This window comes from Carcharodon carcharias, chromosome 10, assembly GCF_017639515.1.
Source record: "Carcharodon carcharias isolate sCarCar2 chromosome 10, sCarCar2.pri, whole genome shotgun sequence".
Lineage (NCBI taxonomy): Eukaryota > Metazoa > Chordata > Chondrichthyes > Lamniformes > Lamnidae > Carcharodon > Carcharodon carcharias.
Genome location: NC_054476.1, coordinates 137,081,524 through 137,104,256, shown reverse-complemented (window position 1 = coordinate 137,104,256; position 22,733 = coordinate 137,081,524). Strand labels below are relative to the sequence as shown.

At 41.0% G+C, this 22,733-nt stretch overlaps 1 protein-coding gene across 4 annotated transcripts in view; it reads right to left on the bottom strand.

Annotated features, from left to right (window-relative positions):
- Nucleotides 1–22,733, bottom strand: part of lrwd1 (leucine-rich repeats and WD repeat domain containing 1) — a 48,334-nt gene that overhangs the window by 3,920 nt on the left and 21,681 nt on the right. For 3 of the 4 annotated variants that reach the window (XM_041198111.1, XM_041198112.1, XM_041198113.1), the window contains 7 exons: nucleotides 22,166–22,292; nucleotides 20,203–20,312; nucleotides 19,461–19,665; nucleotides 9,217–9,289; nucleotides 6,537–6,677; nucleotides 2,474–2,577; nucleotides 1,716–1,874 (listed from right to left, as the gene is read on the bottom strand). In XM_041198111.1, the coding sequence (XP_041054045.1) occupies nucleotides 1,716–1,874; nucleotides 2,474–2,577; nucleotides 6,537–6,677; nucleotides 9,217–9,289; nucleotides 19,461–19,665; nucleotides 20,203–20,312; nucleotides 22,166–22,292 (919 nt within the window). The remainder of the gene's footprint in view (nucleotides 1–1,715; nucleotides 1,875–2,473; nucleotides 2,578–6,536; nucleotides 6,678–9,216; nucleotides 9,290–19,460; nucleotides 19,666–20,202; nucleotides 20,313–22,165; nucleotides 22,293–22,733) is intronic. The other variant, XR_005944276.1, reaches the window with a different exon arrangement.

The window sequence follows — 22,733 nt, the reverse complement described above, 5'->3', positions numbered from 1 at the left end:
ACAAGGGTCTAGGTTCAAGTCCCACTCCAGGGCTTCAACACAAAAATTAAGGCTGACACCCCAGTGCAGTACTGAGGAAGTACTGCATTGTCCTAGGTGTTGTCTTTTGGATGAGACATTAAATCAAGGTTCCATCTACCTGATAATTCCAATCACAGACAGTCAAGAATTAATAACAAAATTGTCTCCAGACTAGGCTTCCATGGCTTGTGGCAATTTCCACTGTAACTTGTATCTATCAGGAACTAATTCTTGTACTGAATTGGAAGATCTCTCATTCTACTTATATGTATTACAAAGAATGGTCTACTCTATTCAAAACCTTAACACATCATAAGGCTCCAAGAACATTGTTTTAATGTCATGCCTACAGCTCAGTTGTGATGTCACACAAGTTTCATTGATGTGCCCAGGCTGCCTCTAGCCAGTCATGTTAAAACAGTAAACATGAAATAACTAAAATACCAGCAAATCCTAATACCAATATACTTATCTACCACTATAACATTTTGTCTACATAATACTCCCTGTACTTGGAGAAAAAACATTTCGTGAAGCAATTTAACAAGTTGTGCTGTAATTACATATTATTTAGGTTTGTGAGCTAATTTGATAGAATATAGTTTCCCCTTTAATTCAAACATCATTATCCTTCAAAATAGTTCACTGTTCAACTAAGTCATAGCCAATAGATTTTATTCAATACCCTGGAAGAAGAAACAGAAACAACAGTATTTGCTGGAAAAGGACAAGGGTCTTATCAATAAAAGCAAAATACTGTGGATGCTGGAAATCTGAAATAAAACAAGGTGCTCCAAAACCTCAGCATGTCTGGCAACAGCTGTGGAGAGAGAAGCAGAGTTAATGTTTCGAGTCTGTATGACTCTTCTTCAGGACCCAACAGTTCAGGGATTTCCAAAGGAGAGTCATACAGACTCGAAACGTTAACTCTGTTTCTCTTTCCACAGATGCTGCCAGGCCTGCTGAGTTTTTGCAGCACTTTCTGAGCCGAATAAAACAGTGGACAGACGGCTTGCCTCATGGCCACCACCTCAAAGCCGGTGTGGAGCCCTGCTAAAACAAGGGCAATCTGAGACTTCCTCCACTCACGGGGGAGGAGGTCCTGCCCTCTGGAACTGCCAGCCAATCCGACTGACCAGCAGCTCCATCAGTCCTGGCAGTGCCAAGAGCGCATTAGTGGTTGCGCCAGGAATGCAAGAAGAGGTATAAGGCCCAGGGATCCACGGAACTGCTGAGTACAGGGTTTTGGGCAGGGAAGGTTTTGACAGATCAGGAGGTGGGGGAAGTTCGAGTTTGAGGAGCCACCTACGAACGTTGAACGCTCACTTCCCTCCTGTCCTTTCAAGGGTGAATTTTTAAAAAATAATCAGCTGCCCACTCCTGCCCAGGTCAGACGTTTTATGGCATGGGCAGCATATTGTCAGGGTCAACTGGCTTGCTAACAAGCCTAATTGATCCTTGATTACCTATTCAAATATGGTGGGTGGGCTGCTGATCTTGGCACTCGCTTGCCACTCCACCATCCCTCCTGTATAATGGGGTTGAGCAGGGAAGGTGGTGGGGTGGGCACCCACCCTATTTTATGTGCCGCCCCTGCCAGAAACACACCTGGTGGAGGAAAGTAAAATGCAGCCCTCTCTTATTGTTGAAAATCTTATCAATGTTTTGTTACTCCAGAGATCTTGTGCACTAACCTGGACAAGCAGTGAGTGCTATGTAAACTTCCTCTGTATTTGACCACTCCATCTCTCTCAGAATCACTGCACTCACTTTTGTATTGTGTTTGTTCCATGTTTTTAAAGTTTGACTCCAGCTCCACAGGTATATTGAGCCTTGCATGGAAGCTTTGGAAGCTGTGTAATGACAAAACACTTAAACATAGCAGCTTCAATAGTCCAAAAGTTTTAATTATTGCTGTGCATAAACACTTGTTAAAAGTTATACAGAATATAAATAATTGTAATTGATATTGTAAGAATGAGTTAAACTGTGATAAGTCTGCTTACTATTAAAATGTGCTGGAATATTCTAATCTGAAGAACACTACTGACCTCTGCTCAACAATAACTACACAGTAACTTCATCATTGGCACCTGAAGTTAGTAAAATAGTCACTTGTTTATTCAGGGAAATTTGGTTTCGAGTGCAAGGTTTTAAAAACCAAAGCTGCAGAATAATTTGCTTTAGGTCAATTGTACCCTATCATGGCTATGCACAAGAAAGTGCAACTTTATGCTGGATGTAAGTAAGAAACTGGAAAACTAACTGAAACTGCTCAAATTCAGTTTTTTGGGAAATAAGCTTTGAGTCCATCAGGATGGATCGGTTATGAACTTAGGTTACAGAAGCAAAGCCAACTTGGTAAACATTTAAAGTAAATTAATTCATCTCAAATTTAAATGGGTCTGAGTGGAATGTTCCTATAATTTCCATCAAATCCCAGTACACTTACCTACAAGATCATCATTGCAGAAGGCCAACGAATCAACAATATAGCGATCAGATTTACCATCTTTTTTATTGTAAATTGGGAACACAAATTCCATCTTAATGTTTCTAACAATACAGGTGGAAAGCCATATGTTAATTTCACAGTGAAGCACTGCATTCAGTAGCATACAAAAAATGCACTTCATTTCCATAACAGGTCACAAATTTGCAATTTCTAGTACCAACTGCAACATTCCTCCACTTGTAAGGAAATGTACTTGCAAATTAATAAAATTAAAATAGGTAAAAAGTGCAGCACAATCTTTGTGCCTCGGTAGTACTTAGATGCAGATTTTATTCCTTCACTGCTGAAGCCCAAATTCAGCCATTCAATATTAGTACTCAGTAAAAATCAAACTCGTAAGATGGGAAAATTAGCCTCCAGATGCTGTAATTTCTGCCTTCCAGTGACTTGCTTTCATCATCTCATACAGGGTTTATGTGGTCGCAAGAAGAGAAATTGGAAGAAATTTAATCCAAAATGAAACTTTTTTTTTGTTTTTTGAAAAGTTTAGATAAATTGCGTTTGTTAAAAAAAACTAGACTTTGATAACTTGGCAAATGTCTAGCGTGGATCCCTCTAATTCAGGGCAGCAGAGTACTAAAAATAACATTTCCACAAAATATTACAACTTGATGCTATCCTATTCATAACCAACACGCTATTAGCACCAAAATTTATGGCAAATATGTAAACATTTGGTAGAAGATTATAAAATTGAAGGAGCCAATTTTAATCTTCAGGCTTTGGCTCGAAATTGGTTAGCAGTGTTTTAAGACCTGTCTGAATCTTAAGTGCAAATAGCATTCAACTATCTGGTTTAAGTTACGTAGAAAATGAGGGAAGGAGCTGGCTGTTTGTCCCAACCATTCCATGTTGATATGCGTGCTTCAGATGCTCATCTGTTCTCAAATCCCTTTATTTCCTTTTTGCTCACTTGTATAATTATTCACAACTCCAGATACAAACGCTGATGGGTCAAGGGTTGGTATCACTGGTAGGAGAGGAAAAAATGTGTTTCCATTAAAACTTCAAATAATGGGGGGAACTAAAGGAGAATGTCATTGGCCAGAGTGCAATGTCATCTGGGAAGCTAAAAAAGGAGGGGGAAAATAAAAAAAGAGGGGAAAAATTGAGGAAGCTTCTGGATAACTGCAAAGAAAAAGTTTATCAGCTGCCTTTACCAAGTCTAGAGGGGCAGTGAATTCAGAAGTGGAAGGCCAAGGTGAAGGAAAAGAAAGTCCGAGGCACAAGTCTGAAGGCAAATAAAAGTGCAGCCAGAGTCTGGATCCCTTTTAAAGACAGCAGAAATTGAGATAAAGTTGCATCAGCTGCTTGTGCAGAGGGCTGGCCTCTGGGTGCTACTCCACAGCAACATCCCATAAGTCAGCACTGCTAGTAGCTGCAGTGAAGTTTCAGGCCACATCCGGCCTTTACTGTTCCCGGGCACATGCAAGTGCTTTGCATGTCACAGGTACCTTTATAACAGGTGGAATAGCTAGACATCTGCCGCTCTGCCAACTTAGGCCCTGAAAAGAGAGGGCCTCATGGTCATTCCCAGCCAGGTTTGTCAGAACTTGCAGAAATGGGTCAGTCAGGTAGTCACATTGCGGTGATGCAACCAGGAGTATACTGGTGCAACTCCCTTTGGCAAGAGAAGCTTCCACCGACATCTGCGAAAGGGAGGAGGTATGTTACTCCTTTTGGATAACAGAGGGCTGAATGCCAGCAGAAGAGAATGCACTTCTCCAAAGGTCTGACCTACATGGCATCCCTCTGAAGCATCCTCTCGTACTCTGAAAGCTTCTGAAAGTTACTGGAGGTGAACAAAGAAAAGAAATAAACAGCTTTTGAGGTGGTGCTGAAGGTGGGAGAGGAGTACCAAGGCAGAGGGGTTTCACAAGGGATATCCAGATTGCAAAGGAATGATAGTTGTATGGTCCAACACTGATGAATGGAACATTGGAGGCAGGGGAGGGAACTTGGAAAGGGAAGACACTTTAGATAGACTGTTGGAAAAACAGACATAGAAACATAGAAAAATAGAAGCAGGAATAGGCCATTCAGCCCTTCGAGCTTGCTTTGCCATTCAATATGATCAGGGCTGATCCTCTATCTCAATGCCATACTCCTGCTCTCTCCCCATACCCCTTGATGCCTTTAGAGTCCTAAAATCTATGTATTTCCTTCTTAATTATATTCAGCTCTCTGTGGTGGAGAATTCCACAGGTTCACCACCTACTGAGCGAAGAAGTTTCTCCTCATCTCAGTCCTAAATGGCCTACCCTGTATCCTGAGAGTGTGACCCCTTGTTCTAGACCTCCCCAGCCAGAGGAAACATCATCCCTGCATCAAGTCTGTCCATCCCTGTCAGAATTTTATGTTTCAATGAGATCCCCTCTCATTCTTCTAAACTCCAGTGAATACAAGCCTAGTCGGCCCAATTTCTCCTTAAATGACAACCCTGCCATCCCAATCAATCAATCTGGTGAACCTTCGCTGTACCCCCTCCAAGGCAAGTATATCCTTTCTTAGGTAAGGAGACCAAAACTGCACACAATACTCCAGGTGTGGTCTCGCCAAGGCCCTATACAGCTGCAGTAAGACTTCCTTGGTCCTGTACTCAAGTCCTCTCACAATGAAGGCCAGCGTACCATATGCCATCTTAATTGCTTGCTGTGCCTATATGCTTGCTTTCAGTGACACCCAGGTCCCTTTGTACATCAACATTTCCCAATCTATCACCATTTAAATAATACTCTGCTATTCTGTTTTTCCTACCAAAGTGGATAACTTCACACTTATCAACATTATACTGCATCCATCATGTATTTGCCCACTCACTCTACTTGACTAAATCGCCTTGAAGCTTCTTAACATCCTCCTCACCATTCATATTCCCATATGTTTGGTGTTGTCAGCAAACTTGGAAATATTACATTTAGTTCCCTCAGCCAAATTATTGATACATATTGTGAATAACTGGGGTCCAAGCACTGATCTCTGTGGTACCCCAATAGTCACAACCTGCCATTCTGAAAAAGACTCATTTATTCCTACTCTGTTTCCTGTCTGCTAACCGATTCTCAATCCACACCAATATATTACCCCCAATCCCATGTGCTTTAATTTTGCATACTAACCTCTTGTGTGGGGCTTTATCAAAAGCTTTCTAAAAATCTAAATAACCCACATCCATTGGTCCTCCCTTATCTCTGCTAGTTACATCCTCAAAAACCTCCAGTAGGTTTGTCAAATATGAAATCCCTTTCATAAATCCATGTTGGCTTTGTCTAATTCCTTTGATATTTTCTGTGTCCTGCTATCACATCCTTTATAATAGACTCTCGCATTTTCCATACTACTGATGTTGGGCTAACCGGTCTGTAATTTGATGTTTTCTCCCTCCCTCCTTTTTTTAAATAGTGGGGTTACATTTGCCATCCTCCAATCTGCCGGGACTGTTCCAGAATCTACAGAATTTTGAAAGATGACAACCAACACATCCACTATTTCCATGGCCGCCTTCTTTAGTACCCAGGGATGTAGATTATCAGGCCCTGGGGATTTATTGGTTTTCAGTCCATTAATTTCGTCAGCATTTTTTTTTCGTAATATAATTTTCTTCAATTCCTTCTTCTCACTAAACCTTTGATTCCCTAGTATTTCTGGGAAATCATCTGTGTCTTCCTCCGTGAAGCCATAACTAAAGTAGTTCTTTAATTGCTCTGCCATTTCCTTATTCTCTATTATAAATTCTCCTGTTTTGGACTGTAAGAGACCTACATTTGTTTTCACTAAACTTTTTCTCCTTACATACTTATAGAAGCTTTCCCTTGAGGACATTGTAGGACACTGGTAAAAGAAAATTGTAGAATTATTGGAGGCATTTTAACCTGATACAAGGAGAGTCACTGGCACCCACGAAATTCCGCCCCAGTAAGGGTGAGAACTTTCAGGAGGCAGAGTACAAATTAGTCAAAAATGTCACTGTATGCTAATACATTTAAAGTAAACTATTTACCTTTTGCCCTCATATTTTGTTAGTGTGATGTCCCAGGCAAAGCATCCTCCTTCGCAGGCGGCCACAAGGTATTGATCAGGGCAGGTTGGAACAAGACTCATCTTCAAAGGTACTGAACAAACTTTCAAAACCAGCAATTGACTATTACAATGAGAGAACACAAAGAAAACTGGATTTAATCAGAGTGGTTACAACTCCCTATTCTTCCAAAGAAAAATATCCTTTAAAAAAAGCCCTCTTTTGGAACTTGGCTTAGTAGCACGCCAATTAGCGTTCCAGTGTCTCTATTCAATATCAGTGCTGCGTAATAATATGCTGATCATTCACTTTATAATTATATCACCTATTTATTAGAAATTCTGCTTAACATACAAGAATATGAAATAAGATCAATGATATACATACAAGAAATTGAAAGAAATTCATAATGAAAGAACACATTCATGTGGAGTTAACACTTCATGTTAAAAACCTTTGATCAGAATGTACAAAAGGTTTTTGACCTGAAACATTGGGTGGAATTTAATTCATCCATCGTGATGGGAAACATGGTGGCCAGACCCACTTAATTATGGGAGAGGCCACACATCACCTTTCTGGCAGAGGCAGAACCTCCCCTAATTAAGTGGGAGGTTGGAAGGGACTGACGAGTAATTCCCAGCCGCCAGCAATAGGGTGTCAATTAGGTTCATTAATGAGCCAATTGACACCCATTATCCCTGAGACAACCGCAACTTAGCGGTGGGTCAAAGATTAAGTAGGAGCCACACAGCTTTCCTGTGCCCTCGGGAGGCCACTCAGCAAACCTCTCAGCACGCAGCAGTCTCACAGAGGGGTGTCCCCTTGTAGTCAGGCACTCTGTGCCCTATCGTGGGAACTGGCAAGCAGGCAAGGGAATGGCCACTGAAAGCCACCCTCTGCCCTTGTCTCCAACCACCAACCCATTCCGCCCCCCGACCCCATCCTGCCCTCACCCACCTTTGGTCTGGGGTCCCACAATGATCTTAGGCCTCTGGTGGATGCAATGCCACCAGAAGCCACCACTCCCACTGGTGCTGACGGTATGAGGAGCTACCAGCCTCAGATTGGTCAACAGAAATTCCACTGCCTGGGGCCTCAGTCATAGGGAAGGCCTGCTGGTGGCCCCACTGGTTCAACAGCCGCTCGGCAAGATCCCCGTTGGCCTGACAAAATCCCAGCCATTCACTCTGTTTTTCTCTTCACAGCTGCCTGAATTGCTGAGCATTTTCTGTTTTATTTATGATTTCCAGCATCCAAAGTACTTTGATTTTACATTAACATTTGTGTGGAGCCTAATTAATTCTGTTAGGATGTGCAAAAGCGTTTCGGATCTATTAAATATTAAATTTAGTACATGAAGCAAGGCATTCCATTTTAAAATGCATGAGAAAGATCAATTTCAACTTTTTCCTATGATAAATATCATTACAAAAGTGTTCACATTTACTTTAATTTGTAAGCGGCATAACCAGAGGTATTTTGGGTATGAAAGCTGTCCTGTCATGTAATGTTTGAGACACAACAGCACGTATTTTACAGAGAGACAGAGAAAATGTGGCAAAATATTGCTTGATTTTGCACATTTTACCCACTGAGTGGCACCATGCAGTATTAGAGTTCCTTCAGTTCCAAAGATGTCCACTGCTAATTGAGTACTGAATCTTGAAAATTCTTTTATGATGTATTTTTAAAATGTTAAGTGTACTTAGATGCTAAGTTTTTTTTATTTCCCCTTCCAGATAATATTTAAAATTTATTTGGCTTGGCTTTCCATATCTGCCAGAATCCTTAAAACACTATTGTTAATTATGGTATTTTTCTTTCAGATACTTCATACATTTACTTTTTTATTCAATTTTTTACACAATATATATTGATATTTGTGTTTTTTTTTTAAAATACCTTGCCGCTGCTTCCTCTTGCTAGTCAGATGCACCAAGGCTAGTTTTAGACCAACACTGAAAGCACAGATGCCACTGAATTTCCCCCTGCAATCTGCTACTGGCTGTACAATAAATTCTTTCAGAAAAACTGGACTGGGCCCTGCTCAAAACTCTTTGACAGCTACTCCCACAAGTGGCCAACCTGTTGGCTGCTTTCTGTCTTGATCGCCTCATCTAATAGTACCCTCCCCCCATTTCCTTCCTGCCTTTCCCCCCAAGCCTTGCACATTCTTCCTTTTCAGCTAACAATCCAATTCCCTCTTGAATGCCTTGACCGAACCTGCCTTCACCACATTCTTAGGCAGTGCATTCCTAGCCACTTGCTGTGTGAAATTTTTTCCTCATGTCACCATTGCTTCTTTTGCCAATTGCCTTAAATCTGTGTTCTCAATCCTTCTTCCAAGGGCAAGTTTATCCCTATCTACTCTGTTCAGACCCCTCAAGGTTTTGAATACCTCTATCAAATCTCCTCTTAATCAATCTATTTAATTGAAGTTCTCCAACCATCTATGTACTTGTTTGATAAAAACATGATTCTGTTCCACCTTCCACAAAAAATTTGAAAAAAACATGATTCTGTTCCACCTTCCACAAAAAATTTGAAAAAGATGCTTTTTGTGAAGGTGGTGTCCTTTTGAATCTGTAATGAATGAACAGATGTTGTTATGTTTAAAAATACTGTTTCTATTCACTTAATAGGTCTACATAGCATTTACCTGACTCTGAAGTTATAATCACAATCTGGAACACCAATATCCCATAAGACGATGGATTTATCATAGGATCCAGCTGGTTAAAGAAAATAAATTAAAACATTACCATCTGAAAATTAACAACTGAGAATCAGGCAATCCCAAGTCACTTCTACTTGAACAGATAATTTATTGCCCCCCCCGCCCCCACCCCCCTTGTTACTGTAAATTTGTGAGCATCTAAAGTACAATGTAATGCTGATTGATCTGGTCAGTTGTGATTCTAATATTAAAATAAACAGCTTCAGTTGGATCTTTAAGCAATGGCCATTTAAGAAAGAGAGATTAGATTTCCACACACTCAATGAATGGAAATGTCAAACAAGGGCCAATTAAGTCAATAGATTTTTTTTCACACCTACTGTCCAAAAGGCATTGTTCTAGAAGCATTCATTGAGTAATTAATTGTCCCTTTTTAGCTACAATGAAAGCCACTATGTAAGTGATATGAAAGGAGGGAATGGTGAAAATTTCCATTGATGCAGCTAAGAGGATTCTGATGTCATTAACAATTGGGAGAAAAACTATGATCTTTAATGTGTTTGTTCTACACATTAGTATTCAAGCATGTATTCAGCCTTTGCAATTAAAAACACAAGGTCAGTGATTATGTGGAATAGAGCTTTAGTCAGCTAAGGTGTCTAATGGGTTAATTGGTCTAAAAGTGCTTATATTGCAGTAAGGAATGATGTAAACCAATCAAGCAGTATAAACTAATCAAGCAGTGTAAACTAATCAAGCAGTGTAAACTAATCAGGCGGAGTATCTTTGAAAAGTTTGTGGTTACAACTGCATCCTGTTATGTACTAGATGAAACAATGGTGCCCTGATTAAATCTGCTGCTATGGTAATTTATGTAATCTTTATCTAACATAGTTGTAGTTAAACTACCTCCTGCTTTATTGTGAAATGTCCCATCTGCCTGTAATTGTATTACTGCACTCGCCCTATGTACATGCTAACCATGACATAACTGTGATTTCCTGATGTACGGACCTTAAATGGTATGAACTTCCTGTTATGAGCTGTATAAACAACACTGGATTCTCTGCAACAACAAAAACAGAAACAGAAATACCTGGAAAAACTCAGCAGGTCTGGCAGCATCGGCGGAGAAGAGCACAGTTGACATTTCGAGTCCTCATGACCCTTGAACAGAACTAAGTAAAAGTAGGAAAGGGGTGAAATATAAGCTGGTTTAAGGTGTGTGTGTGTGTGTGTGGGGGAGGGGGGGGGATTTGTTGGGACTTAAGGACTCATGAGGACTTAAACCAGCTTATATTTCACCCCTTTCCTATTTTTACTTAGTTCTGTTGAAGGGTCATGAGGACTCGAAATGTCAACTGTGCTCTTCTCCGCCAATGCTGCCAGACCTGCTGAGTTTTTCCAGGTATTTCTGTTTCTGTTTTTGTTTTGGATTTCCAACATCCGCAGTTTTTTGTTTTTATCACGGGATTCTCTGTTTAGGGTAGTAGACTGACTAGGAACCACGTGTGGTGTCCTGAGCAGCCGACTCCCAAGCATGCTTGAATAAATATAGTTTTGCTTCTAACAAGTCAGTGTTCTCATAGTTGAGTTGCGATTCGACAGTACATTCTTGGAGGTTCTACTGAGATGGCAAGCATGGCTGCCTAAGCGAAACCGAACGGTAGTGCCCTGGCAACGGACGACTCAACCGGTATATAAATAAGGTAAAATTTTACTTACCAAAGTCTGTCCGCTGCCAGTGCGCATGCAGGTGCTCGACATGAGCAGTACACCTCTGCCATAGCCTGACTGTTAGAGAGCAACAAAAAAAGGAGGGATCTGGGATCCTGTGGCTACCTACCTAGGGTTCGAGTCCCTGAGGTTGTAACGGACAGGGTCCGCAGTACGGATAAGGTCCGTGGTAATCAAGAGAGGTAAGCCAATAAGTAAAGATTGAACGCACTAAGAAGTGATCCGCTGCCTATCTGTGAATGTGTTTGAAGGTACAAGGGAAAGAGAAAGAACGCAGGGCGTCTCAAGGGAACTAAGGAAACAGGTACAGCGTAGGGATCAGTTTGGATCCGCTGCCTGTCTGTGAATGTGTTTGAAGGTATAAGGGGAAGAGAGAGAACGCAGGGTGTCTCAAGGGAACTAAGGAAACAGGTACAGCGTAGGAATCAGTATGGGAGCAGGTGCAGCTAAAGGGGATGATCCTGTCCCCACTAAGGGAACGCAGGAGTATTATATGCATCAGATAAATTAGTGCACTTAAGAGGAGCTCTAGAATCAAAAAGAGGCAAGGTAAAACAACCCCAGTGGGATGCCTATTATAATTGGTATTTAGAAGATTTGAGGGAAAGATGGAAATTTGGCGAATATGCCACCAGCCCGCTAAAGAGGATATTGAGGTGTTGATGGATGCCTGTTTAGGAACAAACAAATGGAAATAGATTAAGGACTAAAGTAAATGACCGGAAGGACCTACCCCAGGGGCCGAGCTCACTAGCCTCTGGGAATGAATCTTAACGGCCATAAGGGACTGTTACCCCCAGGCTGTAGACTGGTTTAGAATTAATGCTACACAGCAGAAACCAGGCGAAGATGTGGTTGATATGCTAAACGAGTACAAAAAGTGTTTTCAGAACGTTCAGGTCTAAAAGAGGGTGAAGGAGGACCTGCAATGGTTAATGTTATTGTAAATGGTTTGCAACCTGGTATGAAGAATATGTTTTGTACAACTTGTATTGGATGGGAAGCCAAACCCCTGGTTGAGGTAATGAGTGTGTTGCTACATTGTCAACGCCAGAATCAGCATCAGCAACAGAAACCCTTTAAAGAAAATACGAACGAGATGCTTATGTGCACAGGTCTGGTTGAACCTGCTCCGCACCCACTGTACAGTGGGTGCCAGCAAAGAGGCAGAGGGAGGTATAGAGGAAGGCAGGACAGAGATAATTTCAATTGAACAACCCATTTGGTCAGTCCCCACAACCCCAGCAGTGGCAGCAATGAGGATGTCACCTTCCAAAAGAAACATCATCTCAAGTGAATAACGTTACCCTTAGATGACATAGACTGATCATTGGCACTATGAGTTACATTGTACGGCATATTATGATAAGGAAGGCCATGACCAGGACTGTGCAATAATTGCAGCCCCACAAGTGGGATCATTCTTTCTTTTGGAAACAGGAAACATTTGTATCAGCCATGAAGGAATAGCCTTGCAAACTGACTTGCCAGCAAAAGCGAAGCTGCTATTCCATCATGCAGACATATCGGCACTGCATTGCACCTTGTATGTTCCACTACGCAAAAGATTTGGGCCCGATGGTTAAGCGACTCTTGACTCGGAAACCCACATACTCAAGGCTGACGCCCTATGGAAGAATCGATGTTTTACTGGACTCCGAGGTGCGGATCGTCATTACTCGAAGGAGGATCCCCACAATGTTTGAGCGCCAACAACCGGGAGACGATTCCACCCCGAAAACAGCGGGACAACGGGAACTGGAATTACTTCAGCAAGTACCCAAACGGCTGTGGGCTAAGCACTCGAATGAGGTAGGACGAATTATATCTGCCGAACCATTTCGCATTCAAGTTAACCCCAACAAAATGTTGCCTCGGAAAGGGCAATACCCCTTAAGTCCGACAGCGGGAAAGGGCATTCAGCAGGTAGTAGCGGCCCTCCTCCAGCAAGGAGTTCTCGCCCCGGTCATGAGCCCCTGCAATTCCCCTATCCTACCCGTAAAAAAACCCGGTAAGCAAGAATGGCGATTTGGCTAAGATCCGCGAGCTGTAAATGACTGTGTCATCCCAACCTTCCCGGTAGTGCCTAATCCAGCCACCATTCTGAGCAGCATACCTCCAAATTCACAATATTATACCGTTGTCGATTTAAGTGGGGCTTTCTTTTTGATACCAATACATCCGGACTGATTCGCGATATGCTTTCGGGGTAGTTCATGATTTTGGTCCACTTTGGAAATTGAGAGATTTTATTACTGTCTCTGGAAATCTAGTCAAACATGGAGTACTTATCAGGAACTTGTTACAGGCTATTTTATTTCCCAAGTCTGTAGCTGTCATTAAGTGCACTGCTCACACCAATCGAAAAGATGACGTTTCTAAAGGAAATGCAAAGGCAGATCGGGCGACCAAGGCTGCAGCAGCCCAATCTGACCGGATGGTGGCCAACCAATGTGTTGTGGCCCGTTCCAGTACTCCCTCTAACCCTTTAACAATTGATGAAGTGTCCTAATTACAAAGCACTGCTGATGTTGAGGGAAAGACGGTTTGGCTTGCAACTGGCTGTTGCCAGAAGCCTGATGGTCTTTGGATCTCCCATGACGGCCGCGTGGTGGCTCCAAAGAACCTGTTCCCCTGGCTTGCACATGCGTGTCATTCTTTCATGCATGGTGCAAAAGGGGGGGGATGAATTTATTATGCAAAAATCATGGTATGCACCTGGATTTGCTTCTATTGCTGAAAGCATTGCTACCAAATGTATGACTTGTCAAAAGTATAATGTGGGAAAAATGCCTTGTGTTAAACCTGCTTCACAACCCCAACCTTTGTACATATGCAAATGGACTTTATACAAATGCCCAAATGTATGGGACTACAATATGTGTTAGTAATAATGGACTTATTCTCTAGATGGGTAGAAGCGTTCCCCACCAGAAATAACGATGCTACCACGGTAGCCAAATTAGTTTTAAAAGAAGTTATCCCTAGGTTCGGAATACCTGAAAGGATTTCTAGCAACAACGGACCCCACTTTACAGGTCAAGTGGTCCAGGAAATGATGAAAGAACTACAATGTAAGCAACACTTGTCCTGCATCTATCACCCGCAATCAGCCAGAACAGTAGAAAGATAAAATGGTATCCTTAAGACAAAAATAGCAAAACTCTGTACAGAAACAGTTTTAAAGTGGCCGGAAGTGCTCCCCATAGCACTCATACTAATGAGATCTAGTCCCAACAGAGTGACAGGACTGTCCCCCCATGAAATAATAATGGGCCGTCCTGTAAAATTGCCTATAAGCGCTCCCCTGACCATCAAAGAAATGAACATACACAGCATGAGTGAAAATATGTTAGCTTACTGCATAGCACTGACTAAGACCTTGCAAAATTTTTATTCCCAGGTAAAAGAAGCACAGAAGGAAGCAACTGCTGAGGTCTGCCATACCTACGAGCCAGGGGACCATGTGTTTGTAAAGACCTTTGGTCGGAAAAATTGTCTGGAACCCCGTTGGGAGGGACCGTACCTGATGCTTTTGACTACCTATACGGCTTTAAAGGTTGAAGGAAAACCAACGTGGATACACGCCTTTCACTGTAAAAAGGCCCCTGCAACAGGAGGACGTACAGAACCCTGTGACAGTATAACCAGTTCTGAAAGGAAAAATCCAGAGTGCTAAAACCAAGAGACTAAGCTATTAACTGCTTCAAAATATACAATACAAAATAGAAACTGTCACACTAAAAAATGGCACCACAATGCTTTGCTAAATTTGTGGTTCTGATGTTTGCTGGAGCATGTATAGTAAAAGACTTGGGAAATAAAATAGCCTGTGGTGGGAGAGAATATGGAACTGGGGTATGAATGTAAATGTGTACCCTAGGTTGAGAATATTTTCCCATGTACTAGTAATCCTCCAAGCATTGGTTATAGTCATTTTGATCATCCTAGCAATTGTCTTAAAGAAAAAGATTAATGTGTGGACAGTAAACCGACTTAAGAAAGACTTGGCCTTGTTACAGGTTAATACCCACCGGTCTGAATATGACAGACTGTAAGGATTGTCCTTTAAAGGACAAAAGGGGGGAAAATGTGGAATAGAGCTTTAGTCAGCTAAAGTGTCTAATGGGTTAAATGGTCTAAAAGTGATTATATTGCAGTAAGGAATGATGTAAACTAATCAAGCAGTGTAAACTAAAGACGCGGAGTATCTTTGAAAAGTTTGTGGTTACAACTGCGTCCTGTTATGTGCTAGATGAAACAATGGTGCCCTGACTGAATCTGCTGCTATGGTAATTTATGTAATCTTTATCTAACATAGTTGTAGTTAAACTGTCTCCTGTCTTATTGTGAAATGTATCATCTGCCTGTAATTATATTACTGCGCCCACCTTACTTACGTGCTAACTATGACATAACTATGATTTCCTGATGTATGGACCTTATATGGTATGAACTTCCTGTTATGAGCTGTATAAACAACACTGGATTCTCTGTTTAGGGTAGTAGACTGACTAGGAACCACGTGTGGTGTACTGAGCAGCCTACTCCCAAGCATTCTTGAATAAATATAGTTTTGCTTCTAACATGTCAGTGTTCTCGTAGTTGTGTTGCAATTCGACAATTACTATAACTCCTATAAACTGAAAAAGTAAGGTGTTTTTCAATGGATAATACGAATAAACAACTGAAAAAGTGGATACTTTTCCCCACAGCATTCAGTAGCACTTTGTATTATGTTATAGGATGTTTACTGTACAAATACTGCAAGGAGCACAAAATAATTTCAGGTGTGTTCTGATACCGCAGCAGGATGTAAGCTGATCCTACAGTGTTGAGGTATCTCATGATACTACTGCATGTCCATTTTAGACAGTTTTATGTGTGGATGCAAGTGCAAAATAAAGATTAATAATTTTCTTTGCAGCATTGTTACAAGGAATTTATAAAGCAAATTAATCCATTTCATTTTATTTATCACATTCTTTGATACCTCTGACTGCATTCCAAAGTTAGGAGATTTGCCACATTACGGTAAACTGGCAACTGTGGAACGGAATCAAGCTAAAAGGCGGAAAGTATTAAAGGTAGAGACCATGCAGGAGGTGGTGCTTTCAATGCAAGCTCTGCCCGACACCTGATTTAGCTTTAAGTTTTGGTTGCCATTTTAGTACATGTAAATGTTCCAAGTTACTCAAAATTAGAGAGACTAGAGAGAACACGCAGAATCTCAGAATTTTAACAGCACAGGAGGTGGTCATTTGGCCCATCGCATCTGCAACGGCTCTGCAAATGAGCTTTATGACCTAGTGCCATTGCCCTGCTTTTCCCCATACCCTTGCACATTGTTTCTATTCAAATAATCATCTAATGCCCCCTTGAATGCCTCGATTGAATCTGCCTGCACTACATTTCCAGGCAGTGCATTCCAGACCTGGACCACTTGTTATGTGAAAAAGTTTTTTCTCATGTCCCATTAGTTCTTTTGCAAATCACTTTAAATCTGTGCCCTCTCATTCTTGATCCTTTTACGAGTGGGAACAGCTTCTCCCTATCTACTCTGCAGAATGAATAAAGTTATTGGAATAGAAGTATAAAGCTCAGCTGAAATAGTAAAATATCAAAGGAGAAAGGCTTTGAGATAGAGATAAACACACTTGTAGAAGGGACAAGGGATACAAATAATATTTAAAATCTCAAAAGAAAATAAAAATGAGTTGGGATTGAGTGGCATGCGTGTGAATGTGCCGAGCATGCAAAGTAAAATTGGCAAGTTAGATGTATTAGTAGCTATGGAAAAGTGTAACATAAGGTAGAGTCTTCCGATGGCAACAGCAGTGAATGCTGAAATGTTGGCCACTGTTGCGCTTTAGGATCCCACTGAAGTCCCGACCCATGCACAGACACAATATTTACCCGGGAAGTTTCAATGTCCGATGGATAGAATTGCGCTGTATGGGGCTCTCTTTCCTGTCTCCGTATGGGGCTTTGACACTGTCCTTCAATTCAGAGACGTCAGATGCCCTATACTTAGATATTTGCTCACTCTTCTCCTGCTGTTCATCTCAGGCGTGGGACAGTGATTAACAGCAGGATCTCTTCTGGAAAAGGCTTAAAGAACATCCCTTTCTTGCACCACCAACAACACTCACCATCCACTCCCCTACACTTCCAACAATGCTCACTCTCCTCCCGTACCCCAACAATGATCACTCCCCTCCCTTCCACAACCCTCAGCAATGTTCACCACTAACCTCTCCACCCCTCCCAGACAATGATGATTCCCTTCCCCTGGCTGGGCAGGAGCCAGCGATTCTGGAAGATGAGTCGGGAGAACACTCCAGGGTGTGGATGAACATTGTTGAGGGTTGAGAGTGAGGAAGAGAGAGTGAACATTGTTAAAGAGTGAAAGAGGGTGGGTGAGCCTGAAGGTAGGGTGAACATTGTCAGTTGGTGAGGGAGGGAGGGCAAACGTTGTCAGAGGGTGACTGGGGTTTTTTGGGGGGGGGGGCGGTGGGGTGGTGAGCATTGACATGAGGGTGGGGGAGGTAGGGTGAGGCAGGGAGGAGGGCTGAGCAGTGTTGGTGTGACACATCCATTTAAAAACTCTGCAGGTCAACGAGCTGAAGACAACCTTAAGGGGACTGTATTCAGTTCATGAGAAAGGGGACCTGGCTGCTCTTCTATTACACTTCACCTTCCCCAACTGCTTGTCACTGGATCAAAGCTGAAGCCTGGATTGGAAGGTCCAAATGTCTCCAGTCTAAAGAGGTAAGAGGGTAGTTTAAATCGCAGTCAGCAGGGTATGCTCCCACTCCCCCACTGACTGGAAGATCTGGGCCATAATTGATATAAATGACATGGTTTAATTTTGCAGAGGATTGGGAAATTAATATTTCTGGTTGCAGCATTTTTACGAACAATCTGTAAGGGATAAGGGAGTGGGGAATACCTACCAGGATGCAATCAGGACTTCTCCCTAAATCCATATCTTTCTAGTCTGACAAAGAAAGCAGCATTACAGGATACTCTATTTAGTTCTGGGAAATGAAGGAGGGCAAATAAACCATAATGTAGCTAGAATCAATGTGAAAAAAAGGATAATGAAGAGTCAAAGATAAGGATGCTGAAAGATCAAAGTTCAGGGAGATGAGAAGTTTGGTATAAATTAAATAGGAAGAAATGTTAACCGGTTGGCCAATTAGCAGTGGGAACTTTTCAATTAGAGTACAAAATTTACTCATGTTCAAACATAGGTTTAGCAAACGACAAGGAGGACTGTAAAAGACTTCCAGCATTACATAGGTTAGCATAGGTTAAGCAGTGTGGTGGTCATATTACTTGGACTAGTAGTCCCGAGGTCTACACTAACGATCCAGAGACATGTGTTCAAATCCCACTATGGCAGCTCGAGAATGTAAATTCAATTAAATAAATCTGCAATAAAAAGTTAGTATCTGTTATGGTAACCATGAAACTATCCAAATTGAGTAAAACAAAACCATCTGCTTTACTAATACCCTTCAGGGAAGGAAGCCTGCTTTCCATACCAAGTCTAGCAATATGGTTAACTCTTATCTCCCCTCTGAAACGGCCCAGCAAGTCACTCAATCATTAGGGACCTGTAATGAAAGCTGACTTTGCCAGCAATGCACAGATCCCAAGAACGAATTTAAAAAGGAAAAAAAATGGGTAGGTGCTAATCAATGTGAAAGGGGTAATACATTTTGGAAAGAAAACCAATGAAACGCTTAAAGAAAAGATGCCAAAAGATATGGATGGACAAGGACACTAAGGGATTCAAATGTCTAACTCTCTGAAAGTACAGTGCAGGTAAATAAAAGGCAACAGTATTTTCCATTTTATAAGTAAATCAAGTAGGGCAAAGAATACAGTAGAAAAGGGATATGATACATTTGCACAAAATCTTGGTAGGCATAGTTAGAATATTGTTTTTGAGTGCCCATAGAAGAAAGGACATTTAATATTCATAGAATATTGTACAGCACAGATAAACCAGGATAAAACCTGGCTTGAAAATGTAGAGTTACGAGGAGAGATGAGATATTGGGACTGTATTTCCACTGGAATAGAGAAGCCAAGGGGAGATTTTTTAAATTATGAAGGGTTTGATAGCTTGACTAGGTAAAGATTATCTCCTCTAGTTAGGGAGTTAATGACAAGATGGCATCAGTTTAGAATTACAGTATTAGAATAAGGTTAGAAGAAATTTCTTTAAGGGCCAGTTCAGAAACACTGATTTGAATGGCATTTTGTACTGTAAACTTCTATATATATATATATATCAACAAATTTTAAGTCCCATCGCTTAGTTTAGCATATCTTGTTACTTACTTTAGCTAAAGATTATAATAGTACTGTTAATGTTTTTGTCTCCCTCAAATGAAATAAAACTTTAAACTTGCTCTCCTTCCTCACCCCAACAAAATTATCTTAAAGTGTGTTCCAATAGAAAGTTCAATGCTTACTGAAAAGAAACGTCTCCCGTTTTGGACAGAAGCAGAGAGTAGAGATTGATCTCTTGTGAGCCTTTATCTTCCCATAGCAGTAATTCACTTTCACATGAATCAGCTTTACAACACCCGTCTGGCCACCTGCAGCTAACACATTGAGTTTTCTTTTCTGATCCTTAACAATCATAGTTAGGGTAGTCCAGGCCAGAGAAAAGAATTCCTGAGGAAAATCATATAAAACAATCAGGATCTTATCATTGAAACTGTATTCTTGATACACTATCTCCTTTGTTAGAATATGACAATTAAAAAGGATGACAGAATAGGAGGACCATTACTAACTCACTAATTATGGCTCTTGAAGGCAATTTTAAAGAAAGAGAAAACTCTCTGGCACAGAAACTAGCTTACTCACTAACAAAAAGTAGTGTTTCAAGTTTCACCCATCTTAAAAAAAAACCTTCAGTTAAATTTTAATTTGTACACATCATAATTATAGTGCAAAAATCCTAGTTTGCACACTTATGTTTAAAATAAATAAGAGCACCTCATATTGTGCATACCCAATTTGTGTTTACTTCAGTTCCTGATAGATTAAACACTTGCTCCAAACATTAGAGAAAAAAGAAATTGACACACACGCACGTACACACACAGGCACAGAGAGAGGGTGAGAAAGAGCTTTGCACAAATAACATGGTCAATATCCTACATCTCCAGATATATGATTTACCACAGACTATATAACTGTACTCACCTCTCCAACTGATTTGTACTTGTGAAGGGCGTTCCCGGTTTCACAGTCAATGATGCAAACTGAATCCCCTCCGCATGTAGCTACAGTTCGAGATGACTGCAGCCCTGCATCTGAGGGGAACATGTAAATGAATGGCTTATGAAAAGCTACACAAAACATACATTTTCTATTACCTGACTTTTTAAAATATAAAACTAATCGATGAACTACTCAAGACTATTCATAGGGATCATATTAATAATTATTCCATCATAACTGGCATTTCCATTGTCGTAAATTAATTTTAAATTTACTTGCAGAAGTTATTTTATAGTCAATCCTGCAGAATATCATCTTAAGTCATCTCACTGAGCAGTTTAAAATAGAACATCTGTAGGACAAGAATTCTTGTTTTCGTATTATAATGGCACCCACAAACTATAGGTCTCCTCACGCAAATGGCCCCTGTAAGCTCCATCAAGCTCATGAATACCCTTCTCACTCAGAAATTTCTTGCTGTGGCATTTTCTTTAGTTCAGTTGTTTTGGATTTTTAGATAAAGAGCTAAGAATTGTTAAATGTTGCTTTCTGATTGGTGTTCCACTACCAAGAGGGCAGTCTTTTTTGATCGATCTATCCTTTATTTAAAAACCTGGAGCTGTAATGGCCACAAGAATGGAAGCAAAGAACTGGGGTTTTGCAGGGCACAAGTCAGGAATCCTAATTTATACTCCATGAGAAAGTGGACAACTTGTACCCAGGCCTCCATACTACTGCTCCTCCAAGCCAGTCACTAGGAGCAGCATGTGGGTAGCACAATGATGATACTGATCTTGACATGGCCAGAATCAAGACATTGTGAACATGAATCTACATCATTCTTCTCTATAGCATTTTGTCAAAAACAGTTAATATCTGCTCACATTCTACAAGAGATCGGCTCACAGTAACTCAGACGTTAACAATCAAGGATTCTCAAAGCAGTTTCAGTTTAGGGGTGAGGGAGATGAAAGAGGGGGAGGCATCCCAAACCAAAAATACATGGAGCAGTGCCTGAAGAAATTCCATTTTGTCTGCTGAAATCCCAGATGGACAGTTTGAAGATGAGTCAGTAAAAAAAGTTGATACAATCTTCCCCTTTTTCAGATGACCCTTGTGTAATGAAGTCTTTAGCTGCAGTTGTGCTCCTGTTTTGTGGCTGCTCTAAGCACGGTATATGTCTAGTCCACTTCAGTTTCTGGTCAATGGTAATTCCCAGGATGTTGATGGTGGGGGATTCAGCAATGATAATGCCACTGAATGTCAAGGGGTGATGGCTAGATTCTCCCTTGTTGGAGATGGTCATTGCCTGGCTCTTGTGTGGTGCGAATGTTACTTGTCACTTGTCAGACCAAGCCTGGATATTGTTCAGGTCTTGCTGCATTTGAACATGGTATCTGAGGAGTCGCAAATGGTGCTGAACATTGTGTAATCATCAGCAAAATTTGCCACTCACCAGCTTGCCTTACCAAAACATTCACATCAGTTTGTATTTGGTTCGTTTCCTTTCTATTGGTTGAGATGCCCACCAAAATGGTGTCATTTGCAAACTTATCTTTGTTTCTAACTCTAGCTTCAAGTCAGTTGAACACATGAGAAATATCAATAGCGCTACTAATCAGGCCTCTTGCCTTGTTGATGCAATTCAATTCACAACCATTCTCTGTTTATCTTGTTCAACCAATTTTCAATTCACCTTAGAAGCTTTACTTTTATTCTTACCTTTGGGCTAATTATTGGTGTGATATATTGCCAATTACATTACATCACCATATAGTACTGAGAATTTCCATTGACAATAAAGGTCCAGTCAAATAAAATAACTTTCATTCTTTGCAGGTACTGTACCTAAGTAACTAAATTAATGTACTTCATTCAATTAGTAAAAAAGATTTCTCGAGTTGTACTGTCTACATTCTACGTGCTTGTTTAGTTTATAGCTCACCTGGAATCTGGGAGTTCTTTATTTCTGGTTCAAAAGCACAGGCCCAGAGCTGAGTGCTTAAATCCTCAGGGTTATCATCCCTGCTGTGGCTCTGTAGAAAATGTAGAGGTTCTAGGACAAGAGATTTCTGGTGAGGATTTTTAAAAAATCATAAGTGCTGGTACAGCATAGAATCACAGACATTTAAACATAAAATAAAGTAATTCAGCCCCATCATATTTTGTGCTGGCTCTTTGTTAAAACAAAATATACCCTGCTCTCTTCCCATAATGGTCTCTGCTTCAATGATTCCCTGGCAAACAACCTTCACCGTATTATTTCTCCAAACTTCTTTCTGTAACCTCTTACAAACATAAACATAAGAAATAGGAACAGGAGTAGGCCATTTGGCCCCTTGAGCTTGTTCTGCCATTCAATGAAATCATGGCTGATCTGTTTGTGCTCCAAATTCCACATTCCCATCTACCCCTGATAAACTTTGATTCCCTTGCCTAACAAGAATCTATCTACATCTGCCTTGAAAATATTCAACGGCCCCACCTCCACTGCTTTCTGAGGCAAAGAATTC